Source organism: Adiantum capillus-veneris, chromosome 23 (assembly GCF_014529385.1).
Source record: "Adiantum capillus-veneris isolate H3 chromosome 23, ASM1452938v2, whole genome shotgun sequence".
NCBI lineage: Eukaryota > Viridiplantae > Streptophyta > Polypodiopsida > Polypodiales > Pteridaceae > Adiantum > Adiantum capillus-veneris.
In genome coordinates this window covers 100,532,241-100,554,622 of record NC_140953.1, presented here as the reverse complement: position 1 = coordinate 100,554,622, position 22,382 = coordinate 100,532,241, and the positions used below count along the sequence as shown (strand labels likewise).

The 22,382-nt window shown below is 42.9% G+C and overlaps 1 protein-coding gene across 1 annotated transcript; it reads right to left on the bottom strand.

Moving 5' to 3' along the window:
• Positions 1–4,261: 4,261 nt before the first annotated feature.
• LOC147428234 (uncharacterized) lies at positions 4,262–20,410 on the bottom strand. The gene is made up of 6 exons (XM_086497074.1): positions 20,055–20,410; positions 19,564–19,793; positions 5,249–5,558; positions 5,083–5,168; positions 4,908–4,999; positions 4,262–4,831 (listed from the first exon to the last, which is right to left on the bottom strand). The coding sequence occupies exons 1-6, from the start codon at positions 20,346–20,348 to the stop codon at positions 4,542–4,544; spliced, it is 1,302 nt and encodes a 433-aa protein (XP_086353200.1). The 5' UTR covers positions 20,349–20,410; the 3' UTR covers positions 4,262–4,541.
• Between the last annotated feature and the right edge of the window lie 1,972 nt (positions 20,411–22,382).

Here is a 22,382-nt window from a genome sequence, read left to right as displayed (position 1 = left end):
CTCTATAGAGTTTCCTTGCACTATTTATGTAGTGAATTTATTTATTTGAATCCTTTATCTTTATAAGTGCATGGATTAGAGACTTGAAACATTCTAATTGAGATCAATTATGTAAGAGGCCATTTGGGAACGTTTGGACTCTTCAGTCCAACCCTTAATTGAACTTTATTGTAGGTCTTCCAACAACAAATTCTAGGCATGATTTTATTTGCATTGTGTTAGATTGGTTGCAAAAGATGTTAGATATATTTTTTTAAATTCGGCAGTAAAAATTTCTAGGTAAGCATAGCTATTTGTGGAGAATCTTCACAAGTTAAATGGAGTACCCAATAACTTTATTTCAAAGTATCAAGACTAATTTTTAGCGAGCCATATTCAAATGGTTGAATATAATGTTCAGCTTAAGTAAACTAATGGTTAAGGTACTTGAACATACTTTAAGCCTACGCAAGCAAGACTTAGACTAAAGAGGACCTACCTATTTTGAATTTTTCTTGCATGAGACTACAGGATCCTGAAAAATTTAGTGAGTTCATGTTGATAGATGGCTCTAGGTCACCCTCCATGCCGGAGTTAGCCATAGGGAAAGAAAAATCTCTATGATCACCTGGATATGTTACGCATTTCTCATCTCAATGTATGGCAAACACAAAACCAATAGAAACCGTATGCAAATGAAAAGAGAGCGAGGTAATAAGGTAAATATTAAAGGTTCATAAAATTCAAAACAATTGAATACTTGAAAAGTACCTATTTGGTTAAGTGACATCATGGACTTGTCACAATACTGAAGAAGGTAGGCGAAGTTGATTGCGATTACTTAGTAATATGTGTCTCCATCTAGTGTTCCATGTGAGTCAAGCGAGGAAAAGGCTCATCATGGTGGACAATATATATTCCTTAAAGGTTCAAAACATTAGAAAAGTTTGAAGACTTGAGAAGTACCTAATTGTCTAAGAGACATTATGAACATGTCACAATACTCAAGAAGATAGTGAAGTTGACTCACGGTGGACAATGTGGTTGATACACATGTTAGTAGATTTACCGAATCTCTGGTTCAACCTCATGAGCTAGAACGTATTCTAGATTTTCATGAATAGAGTAGGCAACATCATGTACACCAATAGGTACTTGTCAAAGGGAAAGAAAAACTTGAGAAAGGTTCTACTTAACAAAACATTTTTGTCCTCAAGAATAGATTTCCCACTTAAACTCTTTCCAAGGGGGTAGTCTTAAGACGAGGATCTTGTGGGAGATCCAAAGCTAGTAGGTAAGGGACTATATGTTTCTAAGGACATGTAGAACAGTTGGGTCTAGATCAGTCAAACTCTCGTATATCGGCTTCTAAGAGCGGCGCTTGAATATGGTCCCACCTATGGTGAAAACCTAGCCGATGATTTCTAAAGATAGCTAATATTGTTATCACTATTACTACTTTTGGACATTTTATCAATTTTGCTTATGTTTTATTCTCAAAAATCATTCAAAAGAACCAATGTTAATAAAACTCTCCTTTACCTGCTATTCTTAGAATTTAAGTGAAAAACAACCACTTTTATTTTTGGGTGCATGCAAGAAGAGAGAAAAAGAATCCCAAATTTGTGTCTTTGCGTACACTGCAACTTTTCAACAAGAATCATCTTCTTGACTCTTCACGAGGAATGCAAGCGCTCTAAGAAAAAGAAGCAATATAAATAGAACTCTACTTTATCTACTATTCTTAGAGTTTAAGCAAAAAATAACCACTTTGATTCTTGGGTACATGCATGAAGAGAGAAAGAGAATCCCAAACTCACATCTTTGCGCGCACCATATTTTTTCAACAGGAAACAGCTTCTTGACTCTTCATGAGGAAGACGAGCCCTCCAAGAGCATCCTAATCAGGCAACCTGATGTGTTACCCCTTTCGAAGCCAATGGACCTATCAGAATCTTTATCATGCCAAAACTATAGAAGATACACTTTTGCCCTCTTTTATGCTAATTTTTTCTTTAAATCATGGTATACTTTCTTGATTGCATAGCTCATGCTGTCTTATCTTTCATATATTTATCTTATTGTAATTTATGCTTCATGAGATCAATAAAAAGGCGAAAGATAAAATACTCAATCATATTGATTGAAAGGATGGTTGGTACCCAATATGGTGTTTCATGTTTTGATTTTTGTTTATATTGCTCTCTTTGTGTGTTGTGATTATTCAATCAATCGTTCTATTGAATTTATTTTTATTTGATTAATCAAAATATTAGAAAGATTTCAAGAAGCGGATAAATAGTGCAAGGGTAAGATGCTTAGGAATGATAGATTTGAAGTTGAAGATAATGCAACACAAGATGTAACTATGTATGATATCATGCTAAGAAGAGTTGGAGCTTATTCATTCATCTTAGGGACACTAGGGTTGATAAGCAAGGCAAGATTGATATCGAGGGTGTATTGATATCTTTGTTAAGAAGAATCACAATAGTGTGAGATATGACAAGGAGATTGATGGAGATACGGATGACAATGAAGAGGGTCGTCTCCACAAAATATGACACCTTATGCTTGAAGAGAATGCTATTTCAAACTAATTTCGAGCAAGGAGAACACAAGAGAGCTCACTTGTGGAGAAGGTGAAATAATGCTTTCCCAAGCCATTTTGAGGGAGAAGAAGACAAGAGCTCACCATCTAGATCTAGAGAGAGAGAGAGAGAGAGAGAGAGAGAGAGAGAGAGAGAGAGAATCCTTGAGAGGAAGCCATGTGTGCCTTTAGTTTTTAACTATGTATATCCAAGGCTAGATACTCAATTCATCAATGATGATGTAGATTAGAGCTTGAGCACGTCTTGGTGAATATTTGCCTTGCAATATTGTTTTAAAGAGCCTACATAGTTGAGATGGTGAAAACTTGCAAGGCATCAACCCTTCCAAGATTTTTCCTTTTCATGGCTTATAATTATACTCAATTCTCATTTTGTCTACTTTTGACTTTGTTAGCTCTTCATGGAGAGAGCAATATCTTTTGCTATATCTCTACACTCCATTATCTTCTATCATATAGTTTGATGCAAAGCTCCAAGCTCCATAACCATCTTCAAATTAATCTAAGAGAATTTCTATATCCACATCTGCTCAATTTCCCACGCTAATTACACTTCTACAAGCAAATGAGTGTAAATTACATTCAAATACATTTCCCTTGTATGCACGCATTGAGAAGCCTATTGATGGTTTTCCTCTGAGGTTTAGGAACTTCACCTTCATCAAGGAGCTCATATTTGGAATTTAAGTGACATCTTTTCCTTGCTCCATGTTAGAGGGCTCCCCCATAAGACAAGCTAAAAGGGCCTCTTGGAAAATGGCCCTCTTGAATTTGTAGGGCCTACACAAATTTGGGTGCCCATATACCCTCGAAAACCAAGTTTCCAGGTCACTGTACACCTCTATTTAGAGTACACACTACACTTCTGACTATTTTGACCTCCTATAGCAAGTGAAATAGGCATCTCTTTGATGTAGGGGGTGGGTTGAAGCACCCCCTACATTTGATTTGAGAAAATATAGGAGAAGGGCCCTTTGAACTCTCACTTTTGAAACTGGCCTTTGAAACCAACACAGTTCTTTTAAAGGGCTCACTAATATCACCTTTAGAGGGTCTATGGGGGAGCCCTCTTAAAGACACCACATAATTCCACTCTCACATCACTAACCCTCTCATAAGATCGCGTTAGAACACCTTTCACTAGTCTACTGGCTTTGAAAGCTCTTCACAGCGTCCGAGACTCTGTCCTCGTGTGTTTTTAAGGGTTACTTGATACCAGACATCAATCTTAAGATAATTTGAAAGCACTTCAATGAGTCAAGAAACACATGGTGGGTGATTTACATTTAGAGCAAGAGTCCACAATGCTGAAACAAAAGATCTCTCTTTCCCATGTGTGCAACATATCAAGGGAGAGTAAGAGTGAACATTTTGAATGGTGATCTTCAAAGCAGACATCAATCCTTAGATAACTTGACAATGATTGAATCATGCGACTTCAATCCATGCCACGAAGCATCAAGGAAAAATTTGTAAATCCAAAAATCTAAAGAAGAGAGGAATTGCACATTTCTGTTCAACTACATACAGCTCAAAATTAACTGGCCCTTCAGCTGAAGAAGCAACCAGAAGGCCTACTCCTTCGACGCATTACCGGATCTGAAATATCACCTAGCAAAACCCAGACATTGCAAAACCTACTATGAAAATTGAAAACACAAAGCCTGGAAATGGAGCAGATGAAGCTACACACAATACACGAGTATATTACAAGGTTAAGACTCCAACCACTAGAGGATTGATATCCCTTAACAAGTATATTACAAGTGACACCTGATGATTTCATTGAAGCATTATTGAAATGAAACCATACCACATACCTCTGCAGACCTGCAGTCGTCACGAGGAAGTGCTAGTGCAATTCGAGGTGCAATTGCAGCACATACTCAGAAGAACCTGCTTCTTTTATGTGGAGAGAGAAAAAGAGAGGAAGGTGGCCATGGTGTGTATTTTATGTGACAGAGGAAGGGGGGTTGTGGGACCTGAAGAAATTGAAGTCCGGGTGTCCAACATGCAGTTGCTCAAGCCAAGATTGAGCACAACGGTACAAAGAAGCAGCATGTCTTCTCTCCGGATTTCCCACAGAAGTCCAGATGGAACCACGTAATTTGTAGTGTGCCAAACCAAAGGCTTCAAGATAAATCGTTGGGTATTCCCATTGCATCATCTCTGCCGACGACGATGGCACTGCACATGCTGTGGGTCTGTTACTTCGCTTTACAATCCCTGATGGCTCTCCATCTGAAATTCGGAACTAAACATATGGTAAAAAATCCACACGAAAACAAAAACTAAAGAAAAAACTACAAATGACAACCTTCTAAAGATGTTGAAAGGCTATGGAAGGTTAGAAAGCAAGCTTCAAGATCCTGCAAGGTTGGACCTGTCGGTATACGATAGATTGGATACCTAAACGCACAGATCACAGGTATCAAGGAATTTCAAACCACCAGAGAAAAAAGCTTGATAGCATACCAAAATGTTGAACATACCATGCAATGGACATCCAGCTTGCAGGTAAAAGGTCCACACTGCGAAGCGTTTTCAGTTCTGGAAAGCTCGCCGCAAGTTGTGCTATCTACAAAAAAAGAACAAAGAGTTCAAAATCTTGAAGCTGTGATTTTTTTTCTTTGATAATGTCATCAATTAAGCCAAAACCTTCTCTGATACTGGAACTCTTGCATAAGGCGGGGAGGATTCGAAATATTCGAAACGGAGGTTTCGATGCCAGTCCCCATCATGGAAGCTGGCGCTACTGATGCTGCAACTTTCATCATCCAAATCACAGTGAAAATCGACCTTGTTGCTTTTGTCAAGCTTACCACACCCACAGCATGTTCCAACACTCTCTTCAAAGACCCCACAGAGGCAATGGTCACAGTCTGGTACAGGCATATTGTTACTATCCTCATCTCTGGTATCTAAACTTCCAACACTACAGCAATCAGGTATGCTATCTGGAGGATCTCTGTAAATCACCACAAAAAATCAATCAATCATCTCTCTCTCTCTCTCTCTCTCTCTCTCTCTCTCTCTCTCTGAGCACGAGGTAGTCATTTTCTGCTGTGACAGAGCTACATCCACAGCCATATATTCATATGGTCAGTATCTGCGGTGCCAGAGCCATATATACCCATACCACCACACATTACCATCATACCACCACATTGCACATCCCGGTTCTAGATTAGCTTTCATTTCAGCATTTTAATTTCAGTATTTTCTTTTCCGGACACCCGGACTACCACTAGATGTAAATTGATTTGTCTCATAGGCTGACTTCGGCCTTTAGAAGACATAAACAAAGCTTTCTTTCTGTGTGTGTGTGTGTGTGTGTGTGGCCAGATACGTACATCTTCACACCAGCTGCGGATCAAGACTGGGAGATACAGTGGAGTACCGGCAGAGGCCAGGACATGCCTCCTGTGTGACATGGAGCCTGAGACAGAGTTGCACTACACATGCCACTGCCCCGTCTATTACGAGATACGTGGCCGCTTCCACTGCTTGTTCAGAGAGGGTTTCGGACCACTCTCCAGAGTCATGCGGTACGAGGATCAGAGATGCTTGGGTCTGTTTTTGCTCAAGCTGCGCAGACACAGAGAGAGCTTGATGAGAGGAGAGGCTAGCCAGTCTCAGAGAAGGATCACAGACTTCTTTAGAGCAGACACCGGGCACCGGAGGAGCTACTACCACAGGAAAGCTCGTCGTCTCACATCCAATGCGGGATAGTTCTTGAATTTAACCAAGAACCGCCTTATCGCTTTACCTTTTATCTTTCTATCTTTATGTGCCAATATTTGTTCTGGAACGAGTATCTCCTCGTCTTCCTCCACTTTGGGTTGCTCATCTGGCTCCCCATCATCGGGCACATCGCCTTTAAAAGGCTTCAGGAGACTCACAAGAAAAGCATTGTGAATCCTCCAAGTATCGGGCAGCTTCAGTCTAAAGGAGACATCATTTATCTTTTCTTTTATCTGGAAAGGTCCATAGTATCTCATGCTAAGCTTTGGAAAAAGCCGCTCCTTTCCCTTTTTCTTTCTCAAGTGTGCCTTCTCAAAACGTAAGAGCACCCAATCGTTCTCCTTTAATTTCAAATCGCGACAATGTCGATCTACTGCCTTTTTGTGTCTTTCGTGAGATTTCTGCAAAGCCTCCCGGACCTTGGCAAAAGCAGTGTCCAAGTCCTGTGTGTACTGGTCGGCTTCAAAAATCTTATCTTTCGTGCTTAGGAAGAATGGAACCTTCGTAGCACCTTCAATAATCTCAAATGGCGCCTTCCCCGTCGAAGAGTGAATTGTGTTATTGTAGGCAAATTCCACCAAGGGCAAATACTTTTCCAATTGAGTCTTCTGATCCGAAATGTAAGACTTTAATAAATCCAGTACAACTCAATTTGCAATCTCCAATTGCCTATCTGTCTGCGGGTGAAAAGATAACGAGAACTGCAACCGCATGCCAATGTTCTCCCAAATAGCCTTCCAAAACGAACTCATAAATCGGGGATCTCGGTCGGAGACAATTGTCTCAAGCATGCCATATAATCTGAATATCTGGGCAATGAACAGTCTCGCTAAGTGATCCGGCTTGACTGTCTTCTTGATTGGAATGAAATGAGCTTGCTTGCTAAATCTGTCAATAACAGTCCACATACCACCATGCCCACTTTGTGTTTTCGGGAGATCAAAAATGAAATCCATACCAATACTTTTCCAGGGGCGGCTGGGAATGGGTAAAGGCTGTAACAATCCCTGTGCTTTATGCCTGTCAAACTTGACCTTCTGGCATACCAAGCAACTGCGTACAAAATCGTCCACATTCTTCTTGAGTCTCGGCCAAAAGAAGTATTTCTCCACACCTTTCAAGGTGGTCAATGCCGCGGTGACCCGTAAATGGTGGACAGTGGCATTCGGTTAAAACCTTTTCCCTCAACGGCTGTGTAATGCACAACATCGTTTTCTTCGTCAAGTAGCCATCCCGAATGGAATATCCCGCTACTACCTCCTCATTCTGTTTTCGATTGAATACATTTGCAAAATCTGTATTTGTGGCATACTAATCGACCATATCCTCGAAGCTTCTATGGTGTATCACGGAAATAGCCAGAACCAACGGCTTCCGGGACAAAGCATCCGCCACCAAGTTCTTTTGTCCCTGCACATGGACAATTTGGAAGTGAGAGTGTAACAAGATGTTCGCCCACCGCATCTGCTTTTTTGTCACAAAGTGATGACGTGGCGGATAGCAGAAACCCTAATTTCTGCCAAAAACCCTAAAAACCTGCAAACCCTAATTTTTGAAAATCGCGGAGGCTATAAAATTTATTATAAAAAAAAAGGGAAATTTTGAGCGACGCAAATCTCAGCTTTCTGCTATGATTTGGGAGAAAGAGAGAGAAAAAGAGAACTTGCTTTTTACTGACTCTCATTGTGAGAGAGAGAGAGAATCTGCTTTTGCTTTCAAGCTTTTGGGGCTCTGCTTTTGGGCATCCCTTGTAATCTTTAAATTAGTGGTGAGGCCCTCACTTCTCAGAGCATCTGGACGCAGAGTCTGAGAGTGAAACCCTAACCGCTCTCTTGTACTTTGATGATTGATTAATACAAAAAGAAATACCGAAAGGGGCGCCAGTCTTTGGGGCCAATATCTCTAGGCACGGAACTCCGCCGGGCCAGTGCAAATCTATTGTGATCTGTGAATTGTTTTGAAGTGGTTATTTGGTGCTGTCGTGATTGATTCTTGACTTGGAGTGTCCAAGTCTGTTACAGTGGTATAAGAGCACGGCCGATTTCTCTTCTACGAGAAATCCGATCCCCGAATTTTTTTTCCGCGGCACCTATGGCTTCAGGCAATGCTCAGTCGACTCCCTCTGCATCTGGAGATGCGGACAGGGATCACAACGAAGATTCCGGCACGGAGTATGGCCCGCCAAGGTCTACTCACGCGGAGCAGCAAGAGATGGAGCGTCGTCAATTGATTGGCGATGCAACAAAGATGATGCTCAATTTTGCCAAGGACCCGAAGATGGCAAAATATATGAACCAGACCTCTTTGGAAGAGGTACAGATGGAGTGGCAAAGAACCACAACACCACTCCCGAAACCCGCTCTCAAGAAACCTTCTGCCTCCAAGAAATATACGGAGAAGGAACTGGAGAACGTGGTTGATGCACGGATTGCTCAGCTTTTCGACGTGCAAAAGAAAGGCAAAAAGCACGGCAAAAAGCAGAAGAAAGGCACTGACTTCCCGGGATATTTGGGTTGTCGGTCGACATTTGACAAGGCAAAGAAATTGAAGAAGCGCGTCAAGTTTGAAGACCTACCCAGTTCTTCTTCTTCTTCTGACAGTTCTTCTAGCTCTTCAGACTCGAGCGAAGAAAACAGGAAAAGCAAAAAGCGAAGCAAGAAACAACGCTTCGGAAAGGGCAAGAAAAAGGCAAGGAAGTCTAAGTCTCGCCCAGTGAGTGACACTTCTACAGAGGACTCATCTACGGACAGTTCAGACTCTGACAACGGAAACTTTTATGCGAACAAGAAGAATTTTTACAAAGCCAACCAGTATGACTTTCTCGAAGATAAAAGCAAGAAAGTCCGAGAGTTTAAGGAAGGTGGCCACTCGATCAAGTTTGATACGTTTTCAGGATCCTCAGATGCTTCGAAGGCTTTGTCTTTTATACAGCAGTTTGACATCGCTTTTGCGGGAGGACGCTATTCAGAGCACTCCAAGATTCGGAGAGCTGCCTCTTACTTTAAGAGGAATGCTCGTACTTGGTGGTCCACGCTTCTTTTAAACAAGACTGGGCCAGTTAAATGGCTGAAATTTAAGAAGCTTTTTATTTCTTCTTGGTTGACGCAAGAATATGAACGAGATGTACGAGCTGCTTGGAACCATCTTCGGATGACCAAGAAGGATACAATCAATGCTTATTGTGAAAGATTCTGGAGCTCTTTTCTACCCGCCTCTTCATTCAAGAAGATCTCGTTCAGAGAATAGATTAAGTGGTTTACCTTGGATCTACCTACAGAGATCCGAGATCACTGCTTGGAACAGAAGTCAGCTTCTATTCAGGAGTTGATGAGTCATGCAAAGCGGGGCTTTGCCATTCACTCTGGCAGTCTGACCTACCCCACAAATGAGGCCATGACACAACGAGCCGAACAGACTTCTGGGAATGAAAGTAGAAAGAAAAAGAGCAACCCAGAGAAAAATGATGCACGACCCAAGCTTACTCCTGAGGAGAGAGCTCGCTTCATCAGAGAGGGGAAGTGCTTTGGATGCGGGGAACATGGACATATCTCCGCGAAGTGCCCTAAAAAGGCATAGAAAGAACAAAATGATAAAGACGACGATAGGCCTTAGAGTTCGAGAGCAGCTGAGGAACATGGCAAAAAAGGCAGATAGAAAAGCAGAACTCATACCACATGGCGAGGGATCTGCACCGAATCTAATGAATGAAAGTACAAACTTTGCCGCTTTTGGGGCAAAGTGAAGGATCAGGAAGCTCTTTTGAAGGAGCCAAGGCAAACTTCTTTTCACTTGGAATTGGCGGCTCGATTTGGAATTACGCCCGATAGACTGACGCCACAAGCGGAGGTAGTTCGACTGGCACCCGGATGGGATGTTGCCATTACACCGAGCATTGGCAAACTTCGTTTGCCATGAGAGGGGTGTTCAGGGCACGCGAGTGACGTTCTACTCAGGATCCCTTGGTACCACAAGAACTACGCCGTGGTTGACTACTGGGCCGAGAAAGCGACTTTGATAAATGAAGGGCTTAGAGATTGTACTTGATGAACTTCAGTTTCTTACTCATTCTTTTGGGAGAGAACTGAACGATGGATAAAGGTTGAATATGTTTTGACCTTATCAAAAGAACGCCAAGATTTTTCTCCACACTCATGCCGATTGCTTTTCAGAGGGCCTGAAGATCAAACCATTGATCTGATACTTGGAAGCACGCCACCGAATCGGCCGCCTTACCGTGTGAGCCGAGTACAGAATCAAGATTATGAACCAAGTGAAAGACCTCTTGGAAAAGGGTCTTGTCCAGCCTGGTACTTCACCGTACTGCTCTCCACTGTTGTTGGATTTGAAGAAAGACGGATCTTGGAGAATGTGCATTGATTATAGAGCTCTCAACAAAATCACCATCCAGAACAAATTTCCGATTCCTAGGATCGATGATGTACTCGACAAGTTACAGGGATCCTCGTGCTTTAGCAGGATTGACTTGAAGAGTGGATATCATCAGATCCGAATCGCGCCGGAAGACGTCTACAAGACAGCTTTTCGGACGACTTTTGGGTTATTTGAGTTTTTTTGGTGATGCCTTTTTGGTTTAATCAATGCTCCTGCGACATTTAACCCGATGATGGACAGGATTTTTCAAGAGCACAGGCTATTTGTTGGCACTTTCTTTGATGATATCATTGTTTTCTCCAAGAATGAGGCAGAACACAGAGTCATCTGCTTTAGAGATACACTTTTTGGGACACTTTGTCTCAGTAGGCAGGAGTGCAAGTGGATTCGGCCAAGATAGAGACTATACGTGACTGGCCTGATTGGAAGAATTTCCATGAAGTTGAAAGCTTCTTGGGACTATGTTCGTACTACAGGCGGTTCATACGAAAGTTTGCAGAGGTTGCTTCCCCTTTGCATATCTTGACACAGAAAGGAGCCCCTTTCTCGTGGGGATCCACAGAAGTGACTGCCTTTCAAACAGTGAAAGAGAAATTGACTATGGGACCAGTTTTGACTTTGCCGGACTTGCAAAAATCATTTGAAGTATATTGTGATGCTTGTGGTCGTAGTCTGGTGCGGTCTTGATGCAAGAAGGCCATGTCATTGCTTACAAGAGCCGATTGTTCTCTAGGCCGGAGATGACGGCACAGATTTATGAGAAAGAGCTTTTGGTGGTTATCCATGCTTTTACTCAGTGGCGGCATTACCTACTCGAAGCGGATTTTACTGTCTTTACAGACCATCAGAGTTTGTGCTACTTCTTGTCACAGAAGCAGCTTTCGAAAAAGTAGATGCGGTGGGCGAACATCTTGTCACAATTCCACTTCCAGATTGTCCATGTGTAGGGACAGAAGAATGTGGTGGCAGATGCTTTGTCTCGGAAACCGTTGGTTCTGGCTATTTCCGCGATACATCATAGGGGCTTCGAGGATATGGTCGATCAGTATGCCACAGATACAGATATTGCAAATATTTTCACACGGATACGGGATGGGGAGACAGTAGCTGGATACTCCCTTCGGGAAGGCTACTTGATGAAAAAGACTATGTTGTGTGTTACACAACAGTTGAGGGAAAAGGTTATGACTGAATGCCACTGTCCACCTTTTACGAGTCACCGCGGCATTGCTACCACCATGAAGGGGATAGGGAGAACTTTTTTTTGGCCGAGACTCAAAAAGGATGTGGAAGAGTTTGTGCGCAATTGCTTAGTATGCCAGAAGGTCAATTTTGACAGGCATAGGGCACAGGGATTGTTAAAGCCTTTGCCCATACCCATCCGCCCCTGGAAAAGTATTGAAATGGATTTCATTTTTGATCTCCCGAGAACACAGAATGATCACGATGATTTTCCGATTACATGACACGTCTCAGACGATTATCTCCGACAGAGACCCCAGATTTATGAGTTTGTTTTGGAAGGCAATTTGGGAGAACATTGGCACGCAGTTGCAGTTCTCGTCATCGTTCCACTTGCAGACTGACGGGCAATTTGAGATTGCCAATTCAGTGATTTTAGATTTATTGAAGTCTTGTATCTCGGATTAGAAGACTCGATGGGAAAAGAACTTACCTTTGGTGGAATTTGCCTACAATAACACGATACACTCTTCGACGGGGAAGACGCCATGTGAGATTGTTGAAAGTGCTGCGAAGGTTCCATCCTTCCTGAGCACGAAAGATTAGATATTGGAAGCGGATGAATATTCGCGAGATTTGGATACGGCTTTTGCCAAGGTTCGCAAGACTTTGCAGGAGTCTCAAGAACGACAGAAAAAGGCCGGATCGCCATCGTCGCGACTTGAAATCGAAGGAGGATGATTGGGTGCTCTTACGTTTTGAGAAGCCACGCCTACGAAAGAAAAAGGGAAAGGAGAGGCTTTTTCCAAAGCTTAATATGCGATACTACGGACCTTTCCAGATCACTGACAAGATAAATGATGTCTCCTTCCGATTGAAACTGCCACATACTTGGAGGATTCACAATGCATTGCATGTGAGTCTCTTGAAACCTGTTAAGGGTGATGTGCCTAATGATGGGGAGCCTGATGAGCAACCCGAAGTGGAAGAAAACGAGGAGATCCTTGTTCCTGAACAGATTTTGGCACATAATGATACAAAGAAAGGTGAAGTCCGAAGGCGGTTCTTGGTTAAGTTTAAGAACTTTCCTGCATTTGATGCGAAGTGGATGGAGGAGGAGGACCTAGCAAATACTCCTCGGATTGTGAAACTTTACCTTGATGTTTTGGTTTAGCATAGTCTACTCCAAACGCAACCCAGAATTCAGCTTGGCCGGAGATCTGGTGCAGTGGGATGCACAAGAGGGGAGTCACTCCGCTCCCTTGTCAATAGATGCCTTGATTTTGATACTAAAGTCATTGATGTCTCTTTGAGCTTCAGGGATACTGATAGCTGACAGTATTCTGCTGGATGACTTTATGAAATGGAATTCCTGATAATGATACTGATTTGTTTCTTCACTTGTTTTGAGTGCAGGAACTGATAGACGAAATGACTGCAGCATTTTGGTCTGATTGATCTCAAATAGACATGGTTGCAATAGGGGTTAGTCAATCGGACATCAATGAGGTCCCCATTGGACCTAGATGTGATTGCTAGCTACATTGCCGATAAATCATGGTCTAAGATCCGAATGAATGTTGAATGTCATGTGATGTCCTGTGATGTCTGGTGATGTCCTGTGATGTCGTGTGATGTGACTGTCGATTTGGTACATGTGCTAGATGTGTGTCCCTAGAACGTAGGTACTAACAGTCAGTGTCTGCTAAGACGGTTTATGGCTTTTGTCGGTTTTGTAGGCGTAATCGCGGTCGATTACAATGCTTTCAAGAGGGGGGTATGTCACAAAGTGATGACGTGGTGGACAGCAGAAACCCTAATTTCTGCCAGAAACCCTTAAAAAACCTGCAAACCCTAATTTCTGCCACAAACCCTAATTTCCGAAAATCGCAGAGGCTATAAAATTTATCATAAAAAAAAAGGGAAATTTTGAGCGACGCAAATCTCAGCTTTCTGCTATGATTTGGGAGAAAGAGAGAGAAAAAGAGAACTTGCTTTTTACTGACTCTCATTGTGAGAGAGAGAGAATCTGCTTTTGCTTTCAAGCTTTTGGGGCTCTGCTTTTGGGCATCCCTTGTAATCTTTAAATTAGTGGTGAGGGCCTCACTTCTCAGAGCATCTGGACGCAGAGTCTGAGAGTGAAACCCTAACCGCTCTCTCGTACTTTGATGATTGATTAATACAAAAAGAAATACCGAAAGGGGCGCCAGTCTTTGGGGCCAATATCTCTAGGCACGGAACTCCGCCGGGCCAGTGCAAATCTATTGTGATCTGTGAATTGTTTTGAAGTGGTTATTTGGTGCTGTCGTGATTGATTCTTGACTTGGAGTGTCCAAGTCTGTTACATTTTTCGCTAGCTGCTTTTGTGACAAGACGTAGCGTAAACTCTGATGACCTGTGAAGACCGTAAAATTGGCTCCAAGTAGGTAATGCCGCCACTGAGTAAGAGCATGAATAACCGCCAAAAGCTCTTTCTCACATATCTGTGCTGTCAATTCCGGCCTTGAGAACAATCGGCTCTCGTGGGCAATGACATGGCCTTCTTGCATTAAGACCGCACCCAGACTATGACCACAAGCATCACAATATACTTCGAATGACTTCTGCAAATCTGGCAAAGTCAAAACTGGTCATGTAGTCAATTTCTCTTTCAATGTCTAAAAGGCAGTCACCTTTGTGGGTCCCCACGAGAAAGGACTCCTTTCTGTGTGAAAATATGCAAAGGGGAAGCAACCTCTGCGAACTTTCTAATGAACCGCCGGTAGTAAGAACATAAGCCCAAGAAGCTTCTAACTTCATGGACATTCTTCAAATCGAGCCAATCACGTATAGTCTCAATCTTGGCTGGGTCCATCTGCACTTCTGTTGTTGAGACGATGTGTCCCAAAAATTGTATGTCTGGTAGGAAAAATTCACTCTTCTTTGCATTAATCACCAACTTGTGATCCCGCAAGGCCTGAAAGACCTGTAGCAAATGTTCTCTACGTTCAGCCTCATCCTTGGAGAAGACAATAACGTCATCAAAGAAAGTGCCAACAAAAGATCTGTACTCTCTGAAAATCCTGTCCATCATTCAGTTAAAGGTCGCTGGAGCATTGGTAAGGCCAAAAGGGATCACATAAAGATGCTAACTAAAATACAGGAAACGATCACGAATGAAACACTCGTACAATACGTGCTGACTAATCATTTGAACGCAGAATACTTCCTAAGAGGGTTCTTTGGACCTAGGCTCAAGAGCCAAGATCGTTCTTCCTGATTGGTCGAATCTTCGTGTGGAGGTTCGTTGGACCTAGGCTCCAGAGCCAAGATTGGTTCTTCGTGATTGATCAAATCTGCAATGAGGTTAGTTTCACTAGAAAAAGCATCAGCTAACCCATCATCGTTGTGAACAATCACATCGTGATCATACAAATCATCATGCTCGTGAGAAATCACATCATCTTCCTGCAAATCATCATGCTTGTGATTGTCATCCATATCATCATGCTTATCATTATCATTCAAATCATCATGCAAATCATTGTCATTCAAATCATCATGCTTATCATTATCATTCAAATCATCATGCAAATCATTGTCATTCAAATCATCATGCAAATCCTGTGTGTCATGCTTTGGAGAAGAAGAGACAGAGAGAGTCTCCTTCTCCTGATTCTGTTCAAACGGCGCTTGCACAATTGAAAAGAGTCGCAAGAACTCTTTCATGTGTTGGTCGCTCGTTGTCTTTTCATGCTTTGTTCTCGCCATCAAATTCTGCTTGTCTTTCTTTGGCTTCCAAGCGTGCTTGCTTGTGCTCACGCTCTATGGCTGCCACTCTTTCTTCGTATTCACGATCTATGGCTGCCCTCCTTTCTTCGAAGGCCTTTCTTTCTGCTTCTTTTTCTGCTTTTCTTTCTTCGCGTTCTAACTTCCTTTCCATAAACAATTGCTTCAACTCCTCCATAGGAGTTAGTGCAATCCTTGGTGTAGATGGGGAAGGGGGAGGGTCGGAGAAACCTCCTCGTGAGGAAAATTCTTCTTCACCTCTCTCATGCTCGTCACCTCCAAGCGAAGTAGCCATTCCGCTTCGAGTGATGACCATCCACTGAAGTCGTGGGTTCTTGTGGGTTCTTGTGGTCTTGGGTTCTTAAGTTCACGAGGAACTTGGGTTCTTGTGGGTCTTGGGTTCTTGGGTTCTTGGGGGTCTTGAGGTTCTTGAGGTTCTTGAGGGTCTTGGGGTTCTTGCGGTTCTTCTTTCGCTTGCATCTGTGTTAGAGAAGGATTTTCTCTTCACCCGAGTTCTGCTCTTTTTCACGGGTGCACCCCTTGGCGGCCTTGCGCTCACACCAAGGTTGCTTTTTCCCACCTCACATTGATTGGCTGGCCGCTAAGTGCACGGTCAGCTCTCAATGAGTGAAAAGAGGCACAAGGGGAAGCTGGACAAGCCCTTCTTTCTTGGGTTTCCTGTCACTCTTCAAAACACAATTAGGAATCGCCACGCCCAAGTGAACTTGGGTTCGTGCGACCTCAACAAGAAAAAAAAAATTATGTGGTTCTTTCCTTGAGTGATGTAAAACACTGCCAAAGCTCTGATACCAATGTAAGGTGCAGCGGAAGTGAATGTTGAACTTTGCTCAATATGAGTGCTCCGAACTGTGCTCAAGGTTCCTTTTACTTACGGAAGGGAGAGCCTTCCGTTCCTTTAGTGAGAGAGTGTAATGGACACAAACAAAGTGGTGAACACCGTGAATGAAGGTGCATGAGTTTGAGAGATAGAGAGAGAAGAATACGACACCAGAATGTTGTCAAACCCTCCTCCGAAGGCCCCACTCTTTATGGCGAGAGCGGTCTACTTATGATTGCACAAATCTCTACAATGCTTATGAGGACGACGACGAGACGGGCTGAAATCTGAGAATGCTAAGGGCTGAAATCTGCAAACCTTTATCTGCTGAATTTTGACTCTATGTCGATGGCGACGATGCGACGACAACGCGCTGAAAACGCAGATGTTGAAATCTGTGTTTTCCGGGCTGAAACAGTAAACTTCGATGGATCCCACCGTGCAGTGAGGAACAACTGCGGGAAGGTGGGATCTGCGACGTTTGGGACTTGTTCTGCTGTGTCTAAAGGATGAAAACTGAAAGCGCTGGTGTTTCTTGATGTTCCGTCGCGGTGAATCTGCAAAACCCTAAAGTATGATGCTGATGCAAAAACGCTAGGGCTGAAAATGGTTTTGTTGCGGAGAATCCGCTAACGCTTGGACTTCTGCTTGGTCTTTTATCGCCAGGGATCTGCAAGAGCAAAAACGCTGGCTGATCTGGTCCAAAAACACTAGCTTTATGCTATGAAGCAAAAACGCTAGGGCATTTGGGGTTCTGCTGAGAAGTTGCCTATTGAGCGAGTGCTCCTGCTGCCTCTTCTGCCACAAAGTGCTAGCGCTAGGTTTCTACTTACACAAACTTAGCAAAATTGCCCTACCTACTTTCCAACAAAATTCACTTAAAAATAATAAGTGAAAAATGTCAAAAATAAGGAAAATAGGTCTATGCACTATAAAAATGCTTCTGATGGGTTTTAACTGAAATCTGATGGTCATGCTGTGTGCAACCAGAGGATATGCATCTCATCTAAGTTACTGGTCATGCATGGTCTGCGAACACTCACAAAAGTGCCAGATCACTTCCTATTCTAGACTGACTTGACTGAACTGAACCTTGGTCATGCTGTGGCTTGTCCACGGACACATAGGGTTGGATGTGTCACGTGACAAGATAAAAGAAAAGATAAATGATGTCTCCTTTCGACTCAAGCTGCCCGATACTTGGAAGATTCACAATGCATTCCATGTGAGTCTATTGAAGCCTTTTAAAGGGGAGCTTGATGAGCAATCCGAAGTGGAGGAAAGTGAGGAGATACTCGTTCCAGAACAGATTTTGGCACACATAGAAAGAAAGATCAAAGGTGAAGTGATTAGGCGGTTCTTGGTTAAATTCAAGAACTATCCTGCAATGGATACAAAGTGGATGGAGGAGGAGGACCTAGCAGATAGTCCTCAGATTTTGAAACTTTACCTTGAAGCATTCGGTTTAGCATAGTCTACTTCGATAGAACCCCAAATTCAGCAAGGGTGAATCTAGTGCAGCGGGTTTGCACAAGACGGAAGTTACTCGGCTCCTTTGTCAACAGATTACCCCGATTTTTGAATAAGGTCACTTATGTCCCCTTTGAGTTTCAGGGATACTAATGGGCTGACCAATATTCTGTTGTATCACTTTATGACACGGAATTCCCAAATTTGAATATGATTGATTTGTACTCTCTCATTTGACTTGTTTGAGTGCAGGAACTGAAAGACGAAATGACTGCAGCATTTCAATCTCATAAATCTCTATAGACATGATCGCAATACGGATTAGTTAATCGGGCATCAATGAGGTCTGGAAGGGATCTAGATGCGATTACTAAATACGTTGCTGATGGTCATGGTCTGAGAGTTGCAATAAATTTTTCTGTGATTTGTCATGTGATGTCCTTTGATGTGACTATCGTGTTGTACAAGTGCTAGAAGTGTCGTGTCTAGTGCATAAGTACTAACAGTCAATGTCTACTAAGACAATTTATGGCCACTGTCTATTGTAATCGAGGGCGATTACAATTCTCTCAAGAGGGGGGTATGTCACAAACTGATGATGTGGTATGACCCTGCGGACTGCTCACGTGGCAACGTACGGATTGCTGACATGGACACACGTACGGACTTGCTGACGTGGCATCACATACGGACTGCTGATGTGGCACTGTACAGACGCCTGCCTTTTGCGTTGGCATGCTGATGTGGCACTATACGGATTTCCACAATTTGCGCTATTGCTTTTACTGGCAGATTTTGAGTTTAACGATTTTGGGACTCAAATTGCTTTTGAGTTTTAACGCTTTTGGGGCTCTGCTTTTGGCATCCCTTGTAATCTTTATAAGTGACCCTAGGGGCTCACTTCTCAGGCCATTTGGACGCAGAGTCTGAGAGCGAGCACCCGCGGGTCGGTTGTACTTTGCTCAAAGATTAATATAGAAGAAATATCGAAAGGGACGCCAATCTTTGGGGCCAGTATCTTTTGGCATGGAACTATGCTGGCCGTGTCGACTCTCTTTTGATTTTGTGAAGTGTTTTGAAGTGAATCTCTGTTGTGTCGCAATAGAACCTTGACTTGGGGTGTCCAAGTTTGTTACAAACTCCACCACTCCATGTCTTGTGTGTCGTGCATCTCTTTCAGTTCAGTTGTTTTTAGTGCTTAAAAATCTAATCAGTCTTTTTTTTTCCATTGGCACGTTGTGCCCTCCCGTAACACTAATAGTCGACGAACTCAACTCACTCTGGGAATCCTAGTAATCCCAGCTTCCAGTCTAGAAATCCTAGTAACCCTAGCTTTGCAGTTTCATAGACAAACTTCAGCCTCTACAAGATGTTATTAAAGCTTTCTTTCTTTATCTCTCTCTGTGGATTGGGACAGGGGTACACACGCACACATGTACATGGACACACTATTATACAAATTAATATACACATATAGATACATAGGAGTTTAGAAGAGTTTAGGTCTATCTCAATACTTTAATTTCATGTCAAAAGATAACAAACATATGCATATTAGTGAAGCAGATTTTCAAAATACCTGCATTTTGTATTTTGCCGCTTCATCGAACGAGTGTAGAGTTGTAGAGCAGACAAATAGGGAACATAATACTGCATTACTTTTCCATGCCCTTTGAGGGTAATGGGTACTCCTGCTCCATAGGCACTCCATTCATCAAAGCAATCCCATAGGTCTCCCAAAATGAAATAAGGCAAGCTCTCCACATTCCCGGCTTGCAGTCTCTTTCGGCAGTTCTCCCTTTGACAGCGCTGAAGAGATGAAACCACCATCTTTCAGTTTACATTTTGCCTTCCGTAAAGATCGGAGCACTCAAAAATGATCTTCAGTGATGGGTCATCAACATGTTAAAAGCTCCACATAAACATTGAAAAAAAAAGTCAAATTCAAACTGCAAAATGTTTGAAGTTGCAAAACTCCCACCCAATCTAACAATTTTCAAGCGTGCAGAGCTTTGAAAAAATGCTTTACCAATACAAAAGGGGGAAATTAGAGAGCTGGAAGCCTGGTACCTTGGGAACATGGTGGGCGCGGATAGATGGACAAGTGGCATCAAGGAAACGGTCGAGATTGCAATTGACAGGCTTAATGAAGTGGGCTTTTGAGGAAACAGCTTTCTCTGATGGATGTTCCTTCTTGTCAGAGGAACTAAAGGTCTCTTGTGAGTTGTTGAGCGTTGCTGCTAAACCCTTTGTCTCTGCTGAAAGTTCGTCTTCACGGAGATTTGCTGCGCACTTGTTTCTTCTTGGAATTCCACGTCTCCCCCTGCGATGTGAATGCCCTTGACGCCCCTGCGTGCACATCATAATTGTGCAGTGATCAAGCCGGAAGTTTCGGCTGTTTTACGTAGATATAGGACACATTTTGATTCGAAGAGCAGCTCATTATTGTATTGATTGGAGCCAGTGAAGGGCCCCACTAAGGCAGTAGTCACACGATGCATACTTATCCGATGTATGCTACTAAGCCAACTATGCATGTTCGCTACGTTTGCATGCAACTATGCCTCTCATCGTGGTCACACAAAGATGCAGTTATGTAGGTTACTGGCAGTTGGAGGTGAAAAGATTGCCACATCATGCTAGCCAAGGTACAAAATTTGCATGTAAACGAGCCAAGTCGAGCGCGCAAGAAAAGCTGCTCCGTCCACATTGCGAAAACATATGCTGTCATAAAATCTAATATCTAACCAACCCAAATGATTTTCTCATATTAAATTGATCACCTAATGTGGGAGAATAAATGGGAACAAGTATTAATATATAGATATGTGCTTATAGATCTATCTCAACACGGGGCCAATAGTAAAGGGGCCCAAATGGGAGATGGTCTATCAAGAGCAAGGCTAACCAATGGAGCATAAGACCTTAGGGTTAGCTTCATTGAAGACCTCCAATAATGTGTGTAAAAGTCCTTTGACCTTAGGTAAGCTAGGGCTGAGCTTGAGGTGGGAACCCGACCCAAGCTCGAGGTGCTTGTCGTGCTCGAGGTGCTTGTCGTGCTTGAGGTGCTTGTCATGCTTGAGGTGCTTGATTAAGATGCTTGAGGTTCTTGACTGGCTCCATGCTTGAGGTGCTTGACTTGGTGCATGATTAAGGTGCTTGAGGTGCCTTGAGAAGCTTGCCTGAGATGCTTGTGGGAACACCCCCTACTTCAAGTGCTTAGTCATGCTTGATGATTAAGGGGCTTGCTCATCCAAAGTCAAAAATATCCCTACAAGGAGGGGGGCGAGCCTACAAGGGGGGGGGGATGAGAGAGAACACACACACACACAAGGGAAGCCCCAGCTTGAAGAGGCAGCAAGGACACTTGTCAAGTTCCTCCCCATGTTGCCCTCATGGTGTGCCTGAAGCCTATTGGTTGGCCACCCAAGGGGTCCAATGATAATTTAGGATATTTAATTAATTGATTTTGCATTTATCAAGTCCTCTCTCTCAAAGGGGAAAGGGGGACACTTGTCCCAAGGCTACCCATGTTGCTTGTAATGGCTCCTGCTTGTGATTGGCTAGGCCTGGAGGGGTCCAATGAGCTTCAAGCATGAGCTACAAGGGGGGGTCGACCCAAGCAAGCTAGGGGGGTGCTTAGGGGGTATACTCACCCACACACACTCACAAACACTCTCATTGTGTACTATGCAAAGTGCAAGAGCTCCCTCTCCTTCTCCAAGCAAGTAGAGGTTGAGAGCCTACACCAACACTCTTGGCTATGGAGTGCAAATCCATCCAAGAGCCATGCTTCAATGCTTGAGCTTGCCATCTATTTCTTCTTCATTATGTATGCTAGCACAAGAGTTATGATAAGTGAGGAACTAGCTCTTTCTCGTATGAAATGTTTCTTCTTCCTCTTCCCTACCCTCATTCCCTGCTAGCTCTCTCCACCTTCGAAGGTGTTTGAGGTCTTGGGACTGAGGCTTGGTATAGTTAAAGCTTTCTTCAAGTTTAGGTTATGCTATGATGGTGATGCATGAAGCTTTCCATCTTCATTGCTTCACCTAGGTCACAAGGAACACAAAGAATGTATTGTAACAAGTCTCTCTTTATGGGAGAAATCATAATACAAATGCCTATTGGAGAGGGGACCGGCTCCACATAAATCCGGTCCTCAATTGTTGTCATGTTCTCTAAATTCTCTCTCTTGCAAAAGTATTGTCCATGCCAAGTTAACTAATTGCTATAATTATGTTGCTATCTTCAATTATGTCTACCCGCTATGCTCACAAAATCATTTCTTGAAAGTACTCTCATTAAATTCCGCTACTCTCAAATTGAATAGGCAAATTCCATTACATTGGTATCAAAGCATTTGGTTTCTCTTTTCTTGCTTAAGAAGAGAGGTCCTTA

Coding starts and splice junctions, on each gene's coding strand:
- LOC147428234 (XM_086497074.1), bottom strand. CDS start 20,348: ATGATGTGCACGCAGGGGCGTCAAGGGCATTCACATCGCAGGGGGAGA. Junction 19,794..20,054: donor GCGCCCACCATGTTCCCAAG/GTACCAGGCTTC, acceptor TCATCTCTTCAG/CGCTGTCAAAGGGAGAACTG. Junction 5,000..5,082: donor AGCTGGATGTCCATTGCATG/GTATGTTCAACA, acceptor CTGTGCGTTTAG/GTATCCAATCTATCGTATAC.